Below are 21,851 nucleotides of genomic sequence, written 5' to 3'. Positions count from 1 at the left end.
GAATTTGACAGTCAATTTGGCTACATCCATGCTGTTGTTGGCAAATGGAGAGAATTTCTTTCAATTAATTATGCAAAACACGCTTGCTGAACAATAAATTGATCGTGATGGGCAAATATTTAAATTGGATTTAATTTTTTTTCTCGCCATCTTTTGGGAGTTACGTCTGGGTCTTATTATTTCTTTTGGTAGATCATTATTTTTTTAATGTTAACAACTCACAAAATACAATAAAGATAACAAATGAGACTTTTTTTTATATAAAATAATTAATAGTCTCAACAAAATGAGTAGACTTTTTTTTTGGTACAAAAAAAAATGAGTAGACTTTGATGAATACATGAAATTGACTATGGATCCGTAGTTTTTTTGTCTTGTTAACGAGCTTTCTCATGACACTCTTTAAGGATTTTAAAAAAAGAAATTATTTTATAAAAAAATTAAATATTTCAATTTTCATTGCATTCATTCCTTACACATATTTTCATAAAAAATTATTATTTAAAGGTCTTAAAGAGTATTTCAGGAACACTCGTTAATTTTTTTTTTTTTTAATGAAGATCCATAGTCTTATCAAGTTGGGTGGGGTCTTATCGTATTTTTTTTAAAAATTGTTGCACAATAGAGGCAGTGGGGTTTAAACCTACTTAAGTCTCTCACCATTGGATTATCAATCCCACTAACTTGAACAACCATATATTAATATGTGATGAGTCTTAGAGTTGAACATAAGAGAAGCAGGATGTGAGACTTTCATCCTAACCAACTACATTAAAGGAACATTTATAATTAGTTTGTCATATTATATATTTACAACAAAATTAAAAAAATTGGAGGTCTTTTTATGACCCATAATTTTAAGGTCTAAAGTCTTAGCTGGAGTTGATTGGACCATCTCCGCCCTAGTCTAAATAGATATAGCATTGATGTATTTGTGTCCAAGGTTAAATTGCATAGTGAACTAAATATCTCTCTCAATAGACAACCCTCTAATAAAGGATCATGCCAAAACAATGTCGACTCACCGTCACTTGGTAATCTCTCGCATAAACAGGGGCGGATGCATGTGTGGGCTATGTGGGGCTAAAGCCCCACATGCCTTTTCCCTATTTTTTTATATTTATATAATAGATATAACACAAAAACAAGTCAGTAAATGAGTAAACTATCTCTTTTACGGTGTGTTTTATGTTTGAATTCCGCAAAATCATTTGCAGTTTTTGATGTGAACAAATTATTGAGGATGACTGGGTTTTATCCAAATGATTTTATAGATGTGTCGGAAGTGGCGTTGCGCCATCAACTTAAGAATTATATTACAAATGTTCATTCTGATCGAAAATTTGCTAAGTTGAAAGGGCTTTCATATCTTTGTGCAAAACTTGTGGAAACAAATAAATGCAACACATTTGTTATGGTTTATAAACTTTTGAAGTTGACTTTGCTCTTGCCAGTAGCAACTGCAAGTGTTGAACTTGTTTTTTCAGCTATGAAACTTGTGAAGAGTAACCTATGTAACAAAATGGGTAGTCAGTGCTAAATGACCGTCTTGTAACTTATATAGAAATAGATGTTTTTTTAACAATTAGCAATGATGTCATTTTAGTTCATTTTCAACAAATAAGGAGAAGAGATTTTCATTGTAATGTATTGTATCAAACAATGTTATTTCTTATTTTTAATATAGTTTGCATTATCTTTTCTTTGAAAATTTAACCCCACGTGTACCAAAAGTCTGGATCCGCCCATGCGCATAAAACCTTTAGTTAAGCTAAAAATGAACCATTATCATCTTATTCAAGTGTTTTTGTGTTCATCCAAGTACTATTGTATAGTACATTTATTTGATAACTTTACAAGTTAAATAAAAAAAAAATGTTGATCTTTTAAGTCAAGTATAAGTAAACAATTTAATTAAGTTGGTATCATATAAGTACTTATGTATGCATTATTTATATACCAAAAAGATAAATAAAATTAAAACTATTTTCATATATGCTATAAGATATTTTTCTTCATAAAATGTCCCGAAAGTTTATGAAAATAAGCTAAAATCAAGTTATAAATGTCGTTATGTCAATAGATAAACTTAAATAAACATATCTAAAGATGCCCTTAATCTTTGTAAAATTTTAAATATTAAAATGAATTTTTATTTGTAAAAATCATATTACATAATTTTCCACCTTTTTTTACAAAACTCTAAAATAAAAATAAACCCGACACTCTCTTAAATTATGTCTTATTACAAATGGCATCTTATCCCTCTACAATATACTATGATTATAACATGAAACAACCTCGAACATTAAATTGAGCCCATGTCCTACCCTTCGAAAGTCAAATACAAATTTATTTTGTACTCCCTCCGTGTCAAAATATAAGCAAAATTGACTTTTTAGATTCATTCATTTAATGATGTATGTAGTCCATATTATGAACCACATACATCATTAAATGAATGAACCTAAAAAGTAAATTTTGCTTATATTAAAAAACGGAGGGAGTAAGTAGTATATATGAAGGTGAAGACCCCTCTGGTTCCATACATAAAAAAAACAAGCAAGAGTAGCAATCATGATCAAAAAGTGGAGAAACAATTTGAAGAAGAAGAAACCAAACAACAAAAGCAGCATAGCAAACAAATGGCAACAACTCAGCGGCGAAAATCATTGGATAGGACTATTAGACCCTCTTGACATTGATCTACGACGTTACATAATCCACTATGGTGAAATGGCACAAGCAACATACGATGCTTTCAACACAGAGAAAGCATCAAAGTTTGCAGGTAGTTGTAGGTATGCAAAGAATGATTTCTTTTCTAAAGTTTTTTTAGAAAATGGAAATCCTTTTAAATATTCCGTGACAAAATTTATTTACGCGACTTCCGAAATCAATGTTCCGGAAGCGTTTATTATAAAGTCTTTATCTAGAGAAGCTTGGAGTAAGGAATCGAATTGGATTGGATTTGTTGCTGTGGCTAATGATGAAGGGAAAGATGTGTTGGGGAGAAGGGATATTGTTATTGCTTGGAGAGGAACGATACAAACTTTGGAATGGGTTAATGATCTTCAGTTTCTTTTGGTTTCTGCTCCTAAAGTATTTGGTAATAGCAATAATATTAATGATCCTAAAGTGCATCAAGGTTGGTACTCCATTTATACTTCTGAAGATCCAAAATCTCCCTTCAATAAGACCAGTGCCCGAAACCAGGTAAATCTATATTCTAAATGTTATTAATTAGTAGTTTTTTCTTTAAAACGGGGGAGATTTTCATTTTTAGTCTAAATTTTTTTTTATCAATTTTTTGAATTTTACAAGAAAAACTGTATTGTGATGCTCAATAAAGCAAATATAGGTGATTTGCCTTTTTCATAAACCATTTGGTTGCCAAACTTTGAAAGAGATATTTGAATCAAATATATCCGTTCTGTCCATGCCATATACTAGTTTTTCATTATGTTCATATGTAAAATATTGTTATTTTGATTTTAGTGATGTTTTGAAACGTTTGATTTTAGTCATGTAATATGCTTATTTTTTTGTTTAGGGAAATGTAATCTCTTACTCTAAATGCTTATTAGGTCTTGCAACCATTTAACCTAATTTTTCCCTCTAATAATCCTTCATTAATTGCTAATTGTCACTTAAGCCTAAAATTTTCCCTCCTCCTATATGCCAAATTTGAAATTCAAATACTGATGGTTTAGTTTTCCCTAAAATGTGTGCACCAATAAATGTTGTTTTTATTTTTATTTCAATTTCAATGTACTCTTGACTGCTATTGACCTTTGTCGTACCCATGCAAACTCAAACAGATACTCTCTCATCTCACATTTATCTGTTTCCAACGCATAGCTTCTACACCCATTCTTGGAAAAAAAAAAACCTTCTCTCTCTCATCGAAGATGGCTTCACGCAGATTATCATCTCTGATTCGATCTTCCCTTCGTCGATCTTCATCAAAACCATCAATCACTGCCTCAACATCGAGGTTAACCTCCCAATCTCGCGCTTCACCTTATGGCTACCTCTTAAACCGCGACGTTGATTTTGCAACCCCGGTCGCCGCCGCACCAGCTCCGTCTACGCCTCCGGCGAAGGAGAGAAGGAGGTTTCCGGAGGTTGTAAAATCACCGATGAGTTTACCGCAAAGGGAGTGATCGGTCGTGTTTGTCAAGTTATTGGTGCCGTCGTTGACGTCAGATTTGAAGAAGGTTTGCCTCCGATCTTGACTGCTCCTGAAGTTCTGAAGGTGTTGTGAGAACCATTGCTATGGATGCTACTGAAGGTGTTGTATGGATGGAGAGTTCTCAGCACTGGTTCTCCCATCAGTGTAAACATCTATTCAATTTATTTGATTCAATTTTCATTTATGAATTTTTTGACTTTGCTGGAGTTTTTACTGTTTGTGAGATTTGATTTTGAGATAATTTTGGTTTGAATTTTTATGTTGCTTTTCATGGATTTGGATGTGTTTTTTCTATTAGTTAGAAATTTTATGTTGTTTCTGTTAGATATGAAATCATGATTTTTATGATTTTTGGTTCATGTTATTTTTCATGGTAATGCAGTTCCTTTCCGACCCAGTATAGAGGTATCATTTGCCACCATAGACGCTTCTCTTCAATTTTTTAAAAGATAATCATCTAGGTTCCTTCTTCTCATTTGGTTTACCTTTTCTTCTTCATCTCTTAATTTAAAATCTCACATGGTATAACATTAATAAACTAATGCCTACATTGATTGGCAAAATCAACAGAGGTTGGGATTAGAGAGCAGAGAGCTTGATATGTTGGCGGCGTCGATGTGGCGTTATAGTAATGGAGAGGGAACGGAAAATTCTCAGCCACACGATTGATGTGGTCGTACTATCCAATCAATGTATGCATCAGTTTATTAATGTAAATCCAATCAACTTTTGTTTCTTAGTTTCTTATTTGTTTGAGTTCATTGATTTCAAAATCTTATACAAATCTTAAAGAGGGTTCATATTAGAAAGATAAAATTATGTGTCATTGCATTAAGAGTAGGAGGGTTCATTTTAGATATAGGGACTCTCATCATTTTTTTTTATCCACGGGACTCTTACCTTTTTTTTTTTTTTTTTTATCTCTATATACCATATAATTTAGTTGAACATTTCATTCAAATTATGAATATATCTTGCATATATTTGCTCTTTAATTTACTATATTTCCTTTGGCTTTTTGTATAGGTTAGGATTTGGTCCACTAAAATGCATTTGAATTGACATAGCAATAACTTACTAATTGACATAGGAATTGGTAACGTACTGTGATTGAAACTATTTAGCTAATGTAGTGTATGTTTTACGGTTGCAGACTAGCCAACAAATGGATTTTGAATGATTACAGGGCCCTGTTGATGCTTGGTTGATGCAGTAAAGGGAAGCATATGAGAGCCCTGTTGACTTTGAAAGAGAGTTTTGTGTTTGCACACAAAAAATGACAATGGGCATCAAGACTTTGAAGGTAACATGTTTTCCTATCCTTTTTCATGTTTTTTATTTTGGTGGATGTAAAGGCTAATATTGAATAGTTAGTCTTCAGAGCATTGCAATTTCCTACTCATATGCATATTAATTTCTATTTCTAATTGATTCATTGAATGTACTTTCTTTTTGAATAAGCTGATGAAAAATTTATTAAATTACAAAGTGAAATGAGATGCTCGGTATGCTACAAATGTGCTGCAAAAGAATGGATATTCACTCAAAACTCATACTCTATAATGTGAGCTATACCTTAGTTACCATTAAACCAAAATTTAAACAATGTCTTCTAGCAAAAAATTGACCAAGCATTTTAAGCAGGAAAACTGAAAATGCAAAATTGGAGAAAAAAATGAGATAAGATTGGGTTGTTTCGGTAGAATTTCATACATAGGATTATATAAAGTAAGTGTGATATTGTTGATGCGCCCCTTTTTTTTTGAATGGCATTTTGAATGTAGTTGTAAAAAGTTTTATTCACTTTTCTGCTTTAAGGATGGAGTATTCTTTCTATTAGCTTGGGCTTTTTACATTTCCTAAGCTCTTTTATAATGATTTTTTTTTTCTCTCGGTGTAGCTGATCCCTATTTGAATTGTTGAAAATGTGTTCCATGCAGCTCGGAAGTTTATTAACCTGCATCATGATGGAGAATATACACTGTAGTCTCATGTCAGCTAGCTGAAGATATAATGAGTGATATATTGATTGGTACGAGTTTGTAAGCGGAAATATAACCTGGCTGCTTGAAATGTTCTTTAGTTTCTGTTTGATAATGATCATAATATGTTGTTTGTGAGGGCCATTAAAAAATTGATCCACATGCTTTATGTGAAAATAGCAAATTTGTCCTGTTGGTTTGTGCATGAATTATATGAATTCAGTTTCTTACCATTGAAAAATCAAAACCAAAGTGAGAAGTTACAGAATGCGCAAGCAATGGCATGAAGAAAAAATGCAACAAACCTATTCAGTTTTTTCATAACATGCATTAAATGCAGTAGCTTGGTCTATTTTGGTTTAGCCTTCATTTGTATTTAGAGGTGCTGCTTGATCGATATAGTCTCTGGTCCTTTTTTTTTAGTTAGCTTGGGTCTCCAGCAGTGTTTTTTTGTTTGTAGTTGGAGTCTATTTGTGTGGCTGCACTGGGGCCTCTTATTGGTTACCCATGTGTGGTTTTTGTTTGATTTATTTCAGTTTTTTAGTTTTTTCAGTTTTTTAGACACTAAAAAAAACACCAAAACAATGATTTTAAGTCAATAGTTCCTGCTACTATAATTCATTATGCTTGAATGTTATAGTAGTATGAAAGTAAAAAATTAAGAGAAAAACTGTACAAAGAAAAATTGCAACTCCTCAAATTGTGTTAGAAAATGTTTTATCGACCCGCGTGAGAGTGTGTTGAAAAATGTGTTATTAGCACTCCTCAAATTTTTATGTAAATTATATGTTTTCGTAGACCTTCATGGAAAGGAATAATTATTTCTTATATATTTTGATAAAACCACTTATGTACTTAAATATGAACTACAATTATTGAAAGTTGAATTTTGATGCCTAAAAATAATATTTGATTATCGAAACATTCATTAGGTATTAAGTATTTTCAATACATTATAACTACACCACCAAAACAAAATACATTATGAAATGATTTTAGCTCATAAGACCCGTGCGACGCACGGGTCACCAATCTAGTATGCTTATGTTGGAATTAGTTCTTGTATATGATCCATATTTTAACTACTAAAATCAATATGGTTTTTCCCTTAAAAAAAAAACAATATGGTTTTTGTTTTAGACCTCCAATAAAATATATATATTTTTTTCAAGGAAAAAAGCCCTCAAATAAAATATTTGTTATAGTCTTAGTTTAACCGTTAGAGAATAATATTAGAAAAGTGGCCACCAGCATGCCGCAACAATGTCATATTTTTGGCTCGCAATAAAAAAATGTTAAATTCAATCCCAGCTCATATGATAAAAATATTGAAATTGTTAGTTTAGAGGAGTTCGGACTCTAATTCCTCCATTTATATGCGTAAGATTCAAATGACTCTTGTCATTTTGTATATCAACCAGAAAAATAGTAAATTGGTTAGCGAAACCTTCTTCAAAGGTCAAATTATTTTCACAAAACCAACTAAAGAAATAGTCATATATGCATAAAATGTGTTATTTACGAGTTTATTGTCGCATGTAAAAAGGTTTCAACTAAAAGTTTGCATTAAACCTACAAATGTGTTAGATTGACCCTTGTATTACATGGACTAAACTATTATTATAAAGACTAAAACTAAATAACAATCACCAATATCAAACTAATATAATCTTTTAGAAGCTAAAATAAAAATTCAAGTGTTTGGATTAAAATGATTGATTAGTTTTATTTAAGGTCAAATCCATCAAGCAAGCAAACAAAAAATTTATATCTGTGGTATCCGATTGAATGTCCATGAGACATCAATTTAGTGGTAAGAATTTAACTTAGGTAATATAGTTTAAACACTTTAATTAATAATAAATTATTTTTCTCCAATATTTTAAAAAAAATTAAAAAAAATTGGCATAGCGTTGTTGTATGATATTGATAATTATCGATCTGTGCAGGTCTTAAGTGAGGTGAAAAGGTTGGTAGAAAAATACAGGAATGAAGAAATAAGCATAACTATAACAGGTCACAGTTTAGGTGCTGCAATTGCAACTCTAAATGCAGTGGACATTGTTACAAATGGTTATAACAAGCCAAGTGATCCATCTCTTAAAGCATCACCAGTTACAGCCATAGTATTTGCTAGCCCTAGAGTTGGTGACACAAACTTTCAAAAGCTTTTTGCTAGCTACAAAGATCTTTCAACATTACGCATTCGAAATGAGTTAGATATTGTTCCAAACTATCCTTTTATTGGGTATTCAGATGTTGGTGAAGAGTTGAAAATTGACACAAGAAAATCTATGTATTTAAAGAGTCCAGGGAATATTTTAAGTTGGCATAATTTGGAGGCTTATTTGCATGGAGTGGCAGGAACACAAGGGAGTAAAAGAGTATTCAAACTTGAGGTTAATCGTGATATTGCACTTGTGAATAAAACATTGGATGCATTAAAAGATGAATACCTTGTGCCAGTGTCATGGAGGGTTGTAGAGAATAAGGGTATGGTTCAGCAATCAGATGGTTCATGGAAGCTTATGGATCATGAGGATGACAAATTTTAATTAATTCTTGATATAATTGAGAATTTATTCATGGTCATTGTTATCATTATTTTTTAGTTTGAGGTGTCATTTTGTTATCATTATTCGTGCGTGTCTAAATCATTTTAGAAAAATTATATCTTACGACAATTGTTAATTCTAAAAGAAGTTGACTTGTACTAGTGTTTCTTCATGTATGAACATTATTGTATGTTTGGCCCTCCTTTGGGCTTTGATTAATAAATCTCATTTAATTATAAATAAAAATAATTAACGTAGAGGAATCAATTCTCAATTTTGATGAGTAATTTTCTGATTGTTTGCATTTTCTAGGTTTAAAGATTTTTTTTATGGGATTTAAAATTAAAGTTGTTGTTGCTGGTTATGATGATGGTGTGGTGATGAGATTATGTTGTATTGTTTTTGAGTTGATGAATTTATAAATTAGTAAGTTAAAAATTAAGTAATTTGGGATTTATGGATTTTGAGAAAAGGCGATAGGACGATTGAAAATTGAATTTGAGTTTTTTATTTTATTTTTTTGGGTTTGAATGTGGATGAAGGTGATGAGGATGAAGAAGAGATAGAAGGAAGAAGATGAACAAAGGAAAGAAAAGTCATGTGTCGGTAGTTCACTATTAGATTCAAATCGTCTATTTTGTTTTAAAATGATTGATGAGTGAAAATAAAATAAATTAATAAGAACTACAATGGACTACATATTGATCCATTTTAGATATTTTGGGTTAAAATTAACATAGCGGAACGAAATTGGTTGATACTCCCTCCGTCTCTAAATAATAGTTGTTTAAGGTTTATGCCCGATTATTAAGGAAATGATTAATTGTGTTGATTTTGATGGTAAAATTAGTATCATTTACTAAAACACCCTTATTAATTGTAGTTAGTAGAGTAGTTAAGTTGGATGAAATTCAATAAATAAGGGTAAAATAATGGAAAAAAATAATAAATGCTGCATTGTTATTCTAAAGTGACAATTATTTTGAGAAAAAGAAAAATAGGTAAAGAGACAATTATTGTGAGACGGAGGGAGTAGAAGCATATTTGAAAGGCCGGAACAAAACTTTTAATGATTAGGGGATAATAACAAAATTTATAAACTATTTAGGGAATCAAATGTGAAATTTAGCCTATAAAATAATATGTAGTAGTGATACTATATGTCTCAAGAAAAATCTTCACAAAGGACTCTCGAAAACAATTCAACCAATTAAAGTTGATCCTTTCCAAAGAAACACAGACAATCATGTTTTTACTTATTTTTGTATGAAGTAGTCCGTCAAATAAATATATTAAAATTGAAGGGATATATTACGTTGTCATCTCATTCGCAATCATATTCACATGCTTCTACTATGTCTAGCATTATCCAAGATGCAGTAAAGAATAAACCTCAAAAGTTGATCAATGACTTCTGTTTCGCTAAAAAATATGCACACTGATAGTCTTCACAGTAAAAATGGGTGATAGATGTCTCCCAGGCAGGATGCTCAATAAGAGAGATATTTTCATCGAGAAGAAAGAAATATAGGCATGCTAGAAATAAAATATGCAACTCCAAATAAAATAGACTAGTGATTCATATTGTTAATGATGGATTTTGTGGATAAATTCCAATCCAACCAGTTATTCACATTCTCAAGATTAAAGAGTAATAATGTCTGATCAAACCCTTGCAGTTATTTCACAGTCTCAAGTAATGCATACTCAATTCAGGAAAGTCATTACATCTTGGTCATATGTTGGATGTCATCATGTTACGATATTTTGCGCTCCTCATTAGTGATCAAACGACCATGTCAACTTTCACAAAAAAAAAAATCAATTCAGTTGGGACATTTTCAATGCCGGAATTTATGAAAGAATAGATTAATGTAAGAGTCATTCTATGGTGGTTTTCCATTGCCCCCCATCCGTTGTTTGAATGGAAAAAAGGTAATAATTTCCAACACGGAAAATATGATAAACCTAGTGAGGGAGGTTCAGTAAAATGATTCTATGATACGTTTCCAACACTTATGAATGACACTTGTGAATTTCTATCATGATTGTCATTCATAAGTTACTAAGTTGCCCCCAATCTCCAAATTAAGGCAACGTATTGACTAATGAGATTTTTATTAAAGGAAATGAGAAAATTTTGTTTTTCTCGTGAAATTATGGTCCTCCAAGGCACCAACCTTTGGGATCCAACGATATCTCTAAATTTGTGTTCAACCCATGCGTTATGACGTAGATGATACCTATCCTTTAAATCATCCTTAGTATCCCCTTTTTCTTTGTCATTTTTCAAAGCTCAAAAGTAGGTCTTAACAAGCGTACTTTACTTTGGAGGATCTTACATGTTTTTTTGACATCCTTAAACACACTCTTTCTAACATAACTTCTATTACATGAAATTTAACACCACTAATTATTTAGGTGTCACATAAATTTGATAGGTCTCATTTGAATTTCTAACAATAGAAGCACCGATTAAGAATAATATGTTAGAAATGTTTTTTAGATGTATTAGAAATCATGTTGTGGGCATAATTTTTTTATGGCGAATAATTTATCTTATTGTATACTTGTTGTAGTTTCAATTTTGATGGAAAATACTAATATCACTTTTTATAATTTGTATCTTTTACCATGGGAAGAATAGTCAAATGATAATGAATATATTTTTTTATATATAAAAAGAGGCTTGTATTAACTAACTAGACGTGGAAGGAATAATTAATTAAAAAAAGTATATAATTTTTTTTATATAAAATGAGGCTTATATATAAAAAAAAAAAAATTGTATGCGTAATTTCTAGGTGATTCATAGCAAATTCTGAGGTGGGAAAAAAAAAATTCTACATGGTTTGTCTTCGAATTTTTTTTTTTTCATTAGCAAGCCCAGTACTCTCTTTTGGGCCGGGTCAGAAAACAGGTTTATTTAACCATTATCACGGCAAACAACATCTCGTTCTGAAATTTTTAGGGTTTTTGCTCTTGAGTTGTCTCCTCTGTTTTCCAACATTTTCCGCCAACATGGTCAGTGCCCTGTTCCTCTTTTTCAGATCTGAATTTGTTTTGCAAAAATATCATTTATGGTGTTGATTTTTATTGTTTTATTGGCCAAATTTTATGTTCATGTTGTGTTTTCATAACAGGTTGAAATTAATTTTTTAATTTACTATGATTTTTGTTTTGAATCAGTTTTAATTGTTTTGTGAGAGTTAGTTCGATTTGTTGAATAATAATTTGTTAATCTATTTGTTGTTTGTTCAGGTTCTTCAAAATGATATTGATTTGTTAAACCCACCAGCTGAGCTTGAGAAGAGAAAGCACAAACTCAAAAGACTTGTTCAGTCACCAAACTCTTTTTTCATGGTATTGTTTATGTTTCTGATCAGTATTATTTTTTCGTTTGAATGAGTAATTTGCAGTGATTATTATTTTTTTAACTTGTTTTTCTCTTTTATTGCAGGATGTAAAATGCCAAGGTTGTTTCAATATGTAAGTTGGATCTGTTCTTTTAGTTCATTTGTTTTATTACAAATTATAACTATAATAGTGCTCAAATTCATTGGATGTATTTGTTATAATTGTATCTGATATATTATCAAATATTAGCTAGCTGTGTATTTGTTGAAATTAAAATAATCATCATCTGTATTATATGTATGTATGATTGCATAATAGAGTACATAATATATAGTTTTGAATTCCTATTTTGCTTATAAACTTTTTATTTTGGATGCAGAACCACTGTCTTTAGCCACTCTCAAACCGTTGTGGTGTGCGGTAACTGTCAGACCGTCTTGTGCCAGCCAACAGGTGGCCGTGCAAGGCTAACAGAAGGATGCTCCTTTAGGAAGAAGGGAGACTAAATGGTGTGTCATCTTTACTTTGTCCATGGTTGCAGAGTTGTGGTTGTTAGGCTTAAGATGGAATCAATGTTATTTCATGTTTTAGTTTCATTGTATTAAATTTTGTTAAGTTGTAAGACTTGATACCCACAATCTTATCCAAAACTTTAACCTAGCATTTCTATTTACTGTTGTGCATCTGGTTATGATAGATGTTTGCTCTTTTTGTTCTAATATTATCATGTTATTAAATATGTATTGTTTAACTGTATGATTCTTCATTATGTTTTGTTTGTGGCGTGTAATCTGTCTTGCGATTGGTGTGTCCGAGGCATTTTTATTTACTGCGATTGTTGTCTTGAAATTTTCTTTGTGCCTTTCAACTATCTGGGTGTTGTTTGTTTATTATTTGTATTTCCCCACCAACGGTGTTTTGTTAGAGAAATTCTTTGGACTCCTTATGTATCAGTTTTTTTTTGCTGTTTGGTTTGTATTTTTTGTTCAACAATGAGTGTGCGCCTAAGGCCGAGCGCTTCCCTCTTGAGTTAGGGGTGGCGTGGTATTTCTACGAGATAGGGTATTCTTTGTGGCACACTTTTAGTGTGTAGGCGCAAATCAATTCACTTTTAGTGAAGGGCTACTTGGCCGCTTTCCTGCTGTAGCAATGAGCAGGTTGAGCAAAAGACTTGCCCTACATGTCTTCAAATTTATTTTATTCCTTAAAAAATTGTAAGTAAACATATTGGGTGTTTTATGTTTACATTGCTGACATTTATATAATTCATTATTCACACCTGCACGGATATTCATAGGCAAATAATATCATAAGCTAATTTGGCTGTTGTGATTTCTTGCTTTAGCTTTTTGATTTTATTTCTTATCATCCTTTAAGCAATGTGATAGATTCTAACATATGTTGTGGAACTTTTGACTACTACTTTTGTGTTTTGAAAGTAACTTCTCTTATTTCAACCATCTGTTAAAATGCACCAGCATGTCACCTTCTCTTCATCTTGTTTTCAAATAGAACATCTACCGTGATTTCATATTTTTTTTAGTTTTATTTGTTTATTTTAATCTTGTATTGTTATTGAAATCTGAAAAGAAAAGAAATTTCAAAGGGAATATATAGAAATGTCATTTCATTTTGTCCATCAAATTTGTCTTTGGTCTTAAAAGAGTGCATAACTGTAGTTGGTAAAATAGATGTGGTTGCTTGATGAAATAGTATGACCATAATGATAAATTTGGCACCTTCAATTATGGGCCTAAATTTGTCTACTGAGTAGTGTTGGATAACCTTACAGATGAACTGTATATACTATGCATTTGAAGCCAATGCTACGATTGGCAACGAAGAAAAAACTGACATCTCAAATGCATGTACTATACTGCTACACAGAAAAAATGCTGTTTGATCATAAGTTGGTGTATGTTAGTTACACAATTTTATTGTTAACAGCCTTGAGCTTCTAAATTTATCTTAATGTTAAATAAAATGCCAAAGATTACATTTTAAAGGCTACTATCTTAAAGAATGCAGGTTAGACTGGTGGAATAGAGAAAGGGCCATTAATAAGTCCTTTGGCAATGTGTCTATAAGCTGCTTCTGTTAAGTGAATTCCATCCCAATTTGTAAATGTAGATGGATCTGAACATACTTTTGAACCCTTAACCGCATCTTGCTGAATTTATTAAAATTGTAACGTCCACCTCCACCACAGCACGTTCTCAAAGCCCCATTAGTGAACCCTACACAATCAAAATTAAGAATGCAAATGTAGGAGTTAGTCTATAAATTGTAGGATCAAATTACATGTGCAAGTGTTTATTCCGTTTAAAACTATAAATTGCGTGAATTAGGTGGGAATCCCAGTCCTTAAAACCAATGTTTTAATTGAACTCGACGTTGAATTGGTTAGACAATGCACTGCTTAATAATTCATTGATAGAGTCGATTAGTTCAACTAGTTTGAACCAGGCGACACATGTCTTTCATTATGCACATGTTTTGTTGCATGAAGATTCTTTTTCCTGGGTGTCTCTAAGGCAATATTGAGCTCTATGTTATGGTACTTTGCAAAACCGTTGAATTTTAAACATCCATTTTCATCATAGTCCTTATGTTATTGCTTCTTAACAAAGTTAGGTACACAGCAGAGCATCCAACAAGTAAATTACCCGGCACCAAAAGCTCCACTGCTCCTTAAGCAATTCATTACTAGCAAATAATTAATTGAGTGTATTGCGTGAATGTTATTATTAACATCAATTTCTGATCAAATAAAGGCTGATTCATACAAATGCATTATTATGTTGGATATAATATAACATATATCAATGGCCTTTGCTATTGTTTTAACAACTAAAGGAACGGTGGCTCGAAGATGAGTCATCTCCAGCAAAGGCAGCATAGTTATAATCATTACCACCTATCTCTCCCACCACAATGAGTGACCTTTTGAAGTAGCTATCACAATCTATGACATAGCAGAGGATTAAAAAAAGTTGTTACTGGAAATTTCATACAATAGTTTCATTTGGGATAGTCAATGACTCAATGTTGCCTTGTTTAGTTGTGCAAAAGGAAGGTTTCAGCTTCTTGAACCAGCCAAGCTGAATGTTCAATGAATGATTTGTCCATAGCAATTTTCACACTCCTTCCTTGAAGAATTCTACATCAAGAGCTGTGGCTCCAGCGATTGCAACATTTACCTGTTGCTGATGATTTGATGACTTTTGATTACTTTCAGATATGGTTGCAAATATGGTAATCCGTATGCCTCAACTATAACCAAAACTCACCATTATTGAAAATTATAAACACTCTACAATTTTCAATAAATAGATGATAGGTATTAAAATAAGGTTTACTGTTACAATCTAAAATTTGATATGAAGATTTTCTATTTCTCTTTGATTAAAACACAACCGCAAATGAGGTCGCATCAATCACATTTGATTGTGATTCTTATCAATATCATTTTGTCACGTATATATACATCATAGAACTACATACCTATGAAATCAATCACTAGTCGTCCATCTGAGCAAAGACCAGTTGCATGTCTAAAGAAGGCTTCACCATAAGGAGACTGACCTATGGCTGTGAATAAATTGGCACCAGTGGCAAGGAAATTGCCAGTGTCACTTAAAGAGCTATTACATAATATATAACTATTATCTAATATTTGTGACATAAAAAGCTAAGAGGATTAGAGGACATACTACCAAAATGTTCTGGAGATTTGTTGTAACACTGCAATGCAGCATATTGAAATAATCTGCATAGACGATATTCTCAAAATGATACAAGACTCAACCTATTTAGTTCGATTTGAAGCAGCTCATTATGATATTCAAAAAACTTGTTTAACCATGTCAAACATCCAGCTTGATCATACTCATCTTCATCTTCAGTTGCATCCATGTCGCAAACATCTATGAACCAAAATTGTTACTGGGCATAAACTCGTAAACTAACCAATGATTAGAAAATAACTTAAACTGGAGAGTAAAGAAATACAATTAATCCTTGGTTTCTTAAAACAAACTTAGGGCCTGTTACGATTGAGTTCTGAGTTTATCTACTTGCATAATCACTTGTAAGATTGTTTCAGAGAACTTATGGAAGCAACTTATGACATCCCATATATATCTTGTTTTCATAGCCAAACATTGAGCTTTAACAACGAGGACAATCATATATATACATTGAACAACCCAAAAAGTATGACGATATGAAATTCAAATACAACTTTGATGATTGTTATTTTTGAAATTCAAATATAATGTGAAAATTCAGTTTTGTATATCTATCCTTGAAAGATACGTATGCCTTGTCTGGTCTAATGTATGTATTAGTGGCAGCCTTGGTGGAATTTTAACGAGAATTGCCAATAACCGTAGATACAAATTAAATTATAATTTAATATTGAATCATGAACGATGTACTTTTCAGGAATCTAGAGACAATCAGTGAGAAGATTGACTACCCTCATTGCTGTCTAGGTTTAGGTTTTCTCCATATGTTTAATCGTTTGAGGAATGATGTTTAAATAGTTAAACAACTGAAGACACATACCTCTCATTTAGTTAAATAGAATGGTCCAACCCATCGGATCCATTCATAAACAACGACCAATCAAAGAGTTCATCAATACTAGTGCTTAACAATATTAGACCATAATTTATATTTATATTAATAATAAATTTTAACAATTTCACATTTATTGATTATGTCAATACATAATTTCACACTCTAGCTATTGAAATGTCCATATCCATATCCATAGCTTATATTCCTGAAACACAGGTTACTAAATTGAGGGACTGAACATGGTCCTTTAATTAAGCCATCGGCAATTAATCTATATGTGGCCTCAGTAAAATGAACGCCATCCCACGTAATATACTGAGAAGGATCATCACAAACAGTCACGCCTGGTTTACCACACATGTTTGATGCATTGTAATTATATGGACTTCCTATTCCACAACATGCTTTGAGACCTGTAAAACCTGCAATGAAATCAGGTAAAAAAATCTCATTACAGAGACAATAGTTATTAAACAATGTCCTAGACTAACTTTAAAAACTCATCACACTTGGAGTTTATGCAATACATCGAATGCTATTGATCAGCTTAGTTGAATTACCATATTTTTTGGGATAACGATATAATGGCAATGCTGCATTGTAATAATCAGCATAGATGATATTAGCATGAGGATGAATTACTCGAAGTCTATGTATCTCATGTTGAAGTTTCTGGTTATAAAATTCAGCAAATTCGTTTAACCACTTCAAGCAACCAAATGAGTCATATTGGTTCTTATCTGTGGTTTCATACGTTGTTAAATGGGCTGCACTACATCCCAATGGGAAATTTCCAGGGACCATAAGCGTGCGTGCCCCTAGATCAATCAACTCCTGCGAAGACACCAAATACAAAAGACTTTATTACGCTTAGAAGAAAACTGAAATCTAAAAAGTCTAGCGGCCCAGCTTGTTGTGCCTTCTATTCATATGTAATTAATTCTTGTCATATAATAGAATTTGCAAAAGAAAATAATCTTACGTTAATTGCTAAAGTTATTGCATTGATTACATGTGGTACATATGCTTTAAGCTTTGTTATGCTCTGTCGTATATGTAAAGGATAATTGAAGTCGTTGCCTCCAATTTCTCCCACAAGAAATAATGACTTTCCAAGAACTTCATGGCAGGCTGCATGGTTAAATTGAGGCCATGAGCATGATTTGTGAAGAGTATCGAAGATAAAGGAAGTCATTTCATATATCAAAAATAGAAATGAGGCTAATATTAATAGAATATTTTAACGTCAGAGATTATTTTAACTAACAAAGTTTGTAATTATGAACTATTTTAAAATTTTGATACATTTAGGATAATTGTGACTATTCGTTAGACATTTAGACCAAAATAATTATTTGTCCTTTAATTTATTGTTATAATAACTTTTTTAAAAAAGCATACATGGTTTATGATGATCACATAATGTAATTTGTATACAAATTTTATATGATTATTTTATAGTAAATTTATACTTTCTTTTACTTGATTATTAAATTTAATTTATTTTTAAAATAAGTATAAATATGGAGAGTGTTTTTAACTTGATTATCACCTAAATGAAAATCTTTTGCTCGTGTAATTCTTCATTGTCAGATCCTAAAGACTGGTATTAAAAAGAGAAAATCTGGCTTTTAAAATGCCTAAGAATGAATATAAGGTTAATTTCTATGCTTGCAAAAATTGCCTTCATGCTTAGGGGTGTTCAAAACGAAACCAATCCAATAGAAAACCGTAAACCGAACCAACCCAAACCGAAACCGCAAAAAATCGCATTTGATTTGGATGTATTCGAATCATTTTTTTACTCAACCGCATGGTTTAGTTTGGTTGCGATTTTTATTTTACCAACCAAACTAAACCAAACCAAACCGCAACATAATAAAAACACTAATTAAATCTATGTCACATAGGCCAATATTCATAGAAACTCAATGAAAACATTTATAAAAAAGAAACTCAATGAAAATATTTATAAAAAAGAAACTCAATGAAAACATTTATAAAATGACATATTTTTTCTCTTGTTAAGTTTCTTCTTTGCTTTTTATTTCAAACATGTATTTATGTGTTACTTGAACTTTTAGAGAATGATAAAATCTTAATATTTTAATTTTTGTCCACGTTTTTAATTTGGTTTATGTTATTTGGTGAAAATGAAAATGTAATATGAAATGAAATTAAAAACATTGTCGGAAATATTGCTGGAAATATGTTGTGTTTTATCTTTTTAACTTAATTTTAATGTTTGAAACAAAATATAGTATTGTCTTGAAAAAACCGCACCAACCGATCCAAACCAAACCAAACCGCATTGGTTTGGTTCGGATAGTATTTTAAAAGTGAACCGAACCAAACCAAACCATATGTTTTTTTATCTTACGGTTCAGATGACTTTAAGCCTCAAAACCGAACCAAACTGCACCGCGAACACCCCTGTTCATGCTACGTGTCAAGTTGGTCATTCTTTACGAATTTGTATTTTCTTCAACTGGTGATTTTCATGGCGTTCATGTTGTGGCCATTTCGAGTGTCTTAGGCCTGATTTTTTTCTCAAGTTATTTGCTTAGACTCCTTATTTTTATCCGAAATCCGAACAACCACAAATATATTATGCATTGTCCCTCGGGTGTTTTAGGCTGGGGTTGGACCTCGGACCTTGCATAGGTTATGCATTGTCCCTACCAACTGAGTTAAGGTCACGATGACGTATTATGCTATTGACCAAGAGTATTGGCGTCGTAATTTTTTTTTTGTTATTGCTAATATAGTCTTGGAAAGTCAGTAAGTTTGGATGCTACTACACGTAAGTGTTATTTTAATTAGGGGTTCAAAATCAAACAAACTCAATAGAAAAACCGTAAATCAAATTATTATTTTTAGAGACTTCGGACGCCAAGGATCGGACCCACAACACCTAATTCTTGTTGTTGGGAGAAAAACCGTTATTGTTGTTGGGAGAAATTTGTGTGGATAAATTGTTGTCTTATCTCAAGTTTAGGCGTTTTGGAGAGTTTTTACCCTGTTGTAACTTTGTCGTGTGATATTTTGATCTAGTCTTTGTACTCCTTTTGTTTGAGTTAGTGTTCTTGATAAAATTTTGTCTTTTAAAAAAAGTTAAATATGTTTTATGTCTTATAAAGTTATCGAATTTTGTTTTTTGGCATAAATAAGTGACATGTTTCCGTTCGTATAAAATTTTCCATCACACTTTTAGTTATAAATTTTTCCATCGCACTTTTAGTCCATGTTAAATTCAAAGTTGTTTAATTATCCTTAATCAATTAAATTTTTAATGATTTTTCGAAAACTTGTTTAGGATATTATAAAATGTTCTTTTACAAAAAAAAATATAATTTTTTAACATGATCTTTTGAAACGGTTTGCCAGGTTAAAACATACACAAAATGTTTGATCCACTTAAACCTTGATCTCCTTGAAATTTGAAACAGTTTAGGGTTGCTATGTCCTTTTCTTCTTCCACCCACTAAGGCACTCACCTCAATGTTTTTTGTGTGTCTTCGTATTAATAAATTTGTAAAATTAAAAAATTAAGAAATTGAAAGGATATTGTAACATGGGTGAAATCAAATTTAGAGTTTTTAATAAGCGTAAAATAATATAAAAAAGTGAATGGAGTCCATTTAAACTATTAAAATAGAGGTTATGAACATGTTCTATATCCTTCCCTTTCTTTTCTATTTTTCCTTTTTGTTTCTGCATCTATTTCAATTCAAACTACTCCTAATACGTTACAAACGTGCATTATGAAATTGGCATTTGTACGGCTTATGGTTGAATTTTAAGCCAAATTATTGTCATGACAACAAGCACCTACCTACCATCCAAAATTGACAGCACATATATTAGTTTAATAGAAAAATTATATGTCGGTCATGCTACACAAACTCACCTACGAGCATGATATTTATCTAAAGAGTTTTTATCAAGAATTGATCACGAAAATGTCTCAGCCAATTATATTTGTTATCGGCCGAAAATCAATAAGGTAATGGTGTATAATTAATGAAAGGTGGTAGAAAATACACTGTCTTGAAATTTTCTTGATAAATTTTGTCAGCAATTCTCCTCACCTATACTATTTGTGGCACATAATTACCGTTCAAAAGATGCAAAACAGTTCCAAGATATCAAAGTAATAAAAAAAACACAATAACAGAATAATTGAGAACTTACTTTTGGAAGAATTGCAGAGACGAGGGAGTAGTTCCTTGAACCAATTCAACTGAACCCCTACAGAATAATTGGTGGTAACACTATGAACACCTCTTTCTTCAAAGAAACTAATGTCCAAAGCGGTTGCTCCCATAACAGCAAAATTCACTCCCTCCTTTACACTCATATCTTTCAATACATCATTCTTAATTCCTAAATATGGTTTCACCATTTGAATTCCCAATGCCTCAGCTGCAAACAACAGTTAACGGTATATACTATATATAGTAATATAAATTGTTCATTAAAAATACACAACGTTATATAAATGATTGTTTACCTATGAAATCAATGATGAGACGTCCATCAGAGCAACGTGCTGAGGGATGATGAAAGTACGTTTCTCCGTAGGGAGGAAAGAGGCAGTGATGGTAGGGTTGCTGGTTGCTGAAATACAAGTTCCCGTTGTCGGCGAGGGAATCACCGAAGCTGAAGATGGAAGAGCAGGAAGAGGATGCCATGACTAATGATGCAGAAGCCATTACTACAAGCAGCATCATTGTACTCCATCGCTTTTCAGAAGCCATGACTAATAAAATTCACTATTTCCAATATATTAGCGCCATTTATTAAGGGATTTCAATGGTGAATAGTTCTTAGCATTATTGCCAACATTTTGTTGTACATTTTAAGTTATTTCAGTTGTTGATGTTGTTGTTGTTGTTATTATTACTATTAAAAAACGTGGTTGTAGTGTTGAATTTTATTCCTACTTGTCTCAAGGCAAGTTACCACGTTGACTATTATTTAAATTAATTTTGATTGGCACCAAACTTGTTTGTTACCGATTAGAAGTTCATTTAGGTATCCTCGTGAGCTTAGCTCAGTTGGTAAGGACAATGCATAAAATATGCAAGGTCCGGGGTTCAAACCCGGCCACCACCAAAAAAAGAAGTTCCTTTAGGTCAATCTCCACTTACACATTCACTTGAATTTGAGTCGAAC

The 21,851-nt window shown here is 31.8% G+C and overlaps 3 protein-coding genes, 1 long non-coding RNA gene and 1 pseudogene across 9 annotated transcripts; 3 read left to right on the top strand and 2 right to left on the bottom strand.

Moving 5' to 3' along the window:
- The first annotated feature begins 2,545 nt into the window (after positions 1–2,545).
- On the top strand, positions 2,546–8,978 carry LOC146944063 (phospholipase A1-IIgamma-like). Its single transcript, XM_085742466.1, has 2 exons — positions 2,546–3,216; positions 8,127–8,978. The coding sequence occupies exons 1-2, from the start codon at positions 2,578–2,580 to the stop codon at positions 8,730–8,732; spliced, it is 1,245 nt and encodes a 414-aa protein (XP_085598592.1). The 5' UTR covers positions 2,546–2,577; the 3' UTR covers positions 8,733–8,978.
- Positions 3,564–6,415, top strand: LOC146944064 (uncharacterized). Of its 6 annotated transcripts, none has more exons than XR_015025843.1 (5): positions 3,564–4,339; positions 4,578–4,600; positions 4,766–4,887; positions 5,349–5,498; positions 6,136–6,415. It is a non-coding gene; the product is annotated as an uncharacterized LOC146944064 (long non-coding RNA). The 6 variants fall into 6 exon arrangements; XR_015025842.1 differs by having other exon boundaries at positions 4,766–4,907; XR_015025839.1 differs by having other exon boundaries at positions 4,578–4,656.
- Positions 8,979–11,560: 2,582 nt separating the features above from the next.
- Positions 11,561–12,762, top strand: LOC146944062 (small ribosomal subunit protein eS27y-like). Its single transcript, XM_085742464.1, has 4 exons — positions 11,561–11,756; positions 11,994–12,095; positions 12,193–12,221; positions 12,469–12,762. The coding sequence occupies exons 1-4, from the start codon at positions 11,580–11,582 to the stop codon at positions 12,593–12,595; spliced, it is 435 nt and encodes a 144-aa protein (XP_085598590.1). The 5' UTR covers positions 11,561–11,579; the 3' UTR covers positions 12,596–12,762.
- Positions 12,763–13,987: 1,225 nt separating this feature from the next.
- LOC146944061 (GDSL esterase/lipase At5g45910-like) lies at positions 13,988–16,004 on the bottom strand (annotated as a pseudogene).
- Positions 16,005–16,752: 748 nt separating this feature from the next.
- Positions 16,753–21,580, bottom strand: LOC146944060 (GDSL esterase/lipase At1g28590-like). Its single transcript, XM_085742463.1, has 5 exons — positions 21,187–21,580; positions 20,868–21,098; positions 17,656–17,804; positions 17,234–17,507; positions 16,753–17,095 (listed from the first exon to the last, which is right to left on the bottom strand). The coding sequence occupies exons 1-5, from the start codon at positions 21,431–21,433 to the stop codon at positions 16,836–16,838; spliced, it is 1,161 nt and encodes a 386-aa protein (XP_085598589.1). The 5' UTR covers positions 21,434–21,580; the 3' UTR covers positions 16,753–16,835.
- Between the last annotated feature and the right edge of the window lie 271 nt (positions 21,581–21,851).

The sequence above is a fragment of the Medicago sativa genome, chromosome 2 (genome assembly GCF_051527215.1).
Source record: "Medicago sativa cultivar Bolivia chromosome 2, Bolivia_mono, whole genome shotgun sequence".
NCBI classification, from domain to species: Eukaryota; Viridiplantae; Streptophyta; class Magnoliopsida; order Fabales; family Fabaceae; genus Medicago; species Medicago sativa.
Note: the sequence above shows the minus strand (reverse complement) of the source record. Positions and strands in the feature narration are given on the sequence as shown.

What these genes read in the sequence shown, in the direction of transcription:
- LOC146944063 (XM_085742466.1), top strand. Translation starts at nt 2,578, where the DNA reads ATGATCAAAAAGTGGAGAAACAATTTGAAGAAGAAGAAACCAAACAAC. An exon ending in AGACCAGTGCCCGAAACCAG is followed by an intron (nt 3,217 to 8,126) that starts GTAAATCTATAT and finishes CGATCTGTGCAG; the next exon opens with GTCTTAAGTGAGGTGAAAAG.
- LOC146944062 (XM_085742464.1), top strand. Translation starts at nt 11,580, where the DNA reads ATGGTTTGTCTTCGAATTTTTTTTTTTTCATTAGCAAGCCCAGTACTC. An exon ending in CAACATTTTCCGCCAACATG is followed by an intron (nt 11,757 to 11,993) that starts GTCAGTGCCCTG and finishes TTGTTTGTTCAG; the next exon opens with GTTCTTCAAAATGATATTGA. An exon ending in CACCAAACTCTTTTTTCATG is followed by an intron (nt 12,096 to 12,192) that starts GTATTGTTTATG and finishes CTTTTATTGCAG; the next exon opens with GATGTAAAATGCCAAGGTTG.
- LOC146944060 (XM_085742463.1), bottom strand. Translation starts at nt 21,433, where the DNA reads ATGGCTTCTGAAAAGCGATGGAGTACAATGATGCTGCTTGTAGTAATG. An exon ending in CAATAACTTTAGCAATTAAC is followed by an intron (nt 17,508 to 17,655) that starts GTAAGATTATTT and finishes GTGTCTTCGCAG; the next exon opens with GAGTTGATTGATCTAGGGGC. An exon ending in TCGTTATCCCAAAAAATATG is followed by an intron (nt 17,096 to 17,233) that starts GTAATTCAACTA and finishes ATTTCATTGCAG; the next exon opens with GTTTTACAGGTCTCAAAGCA.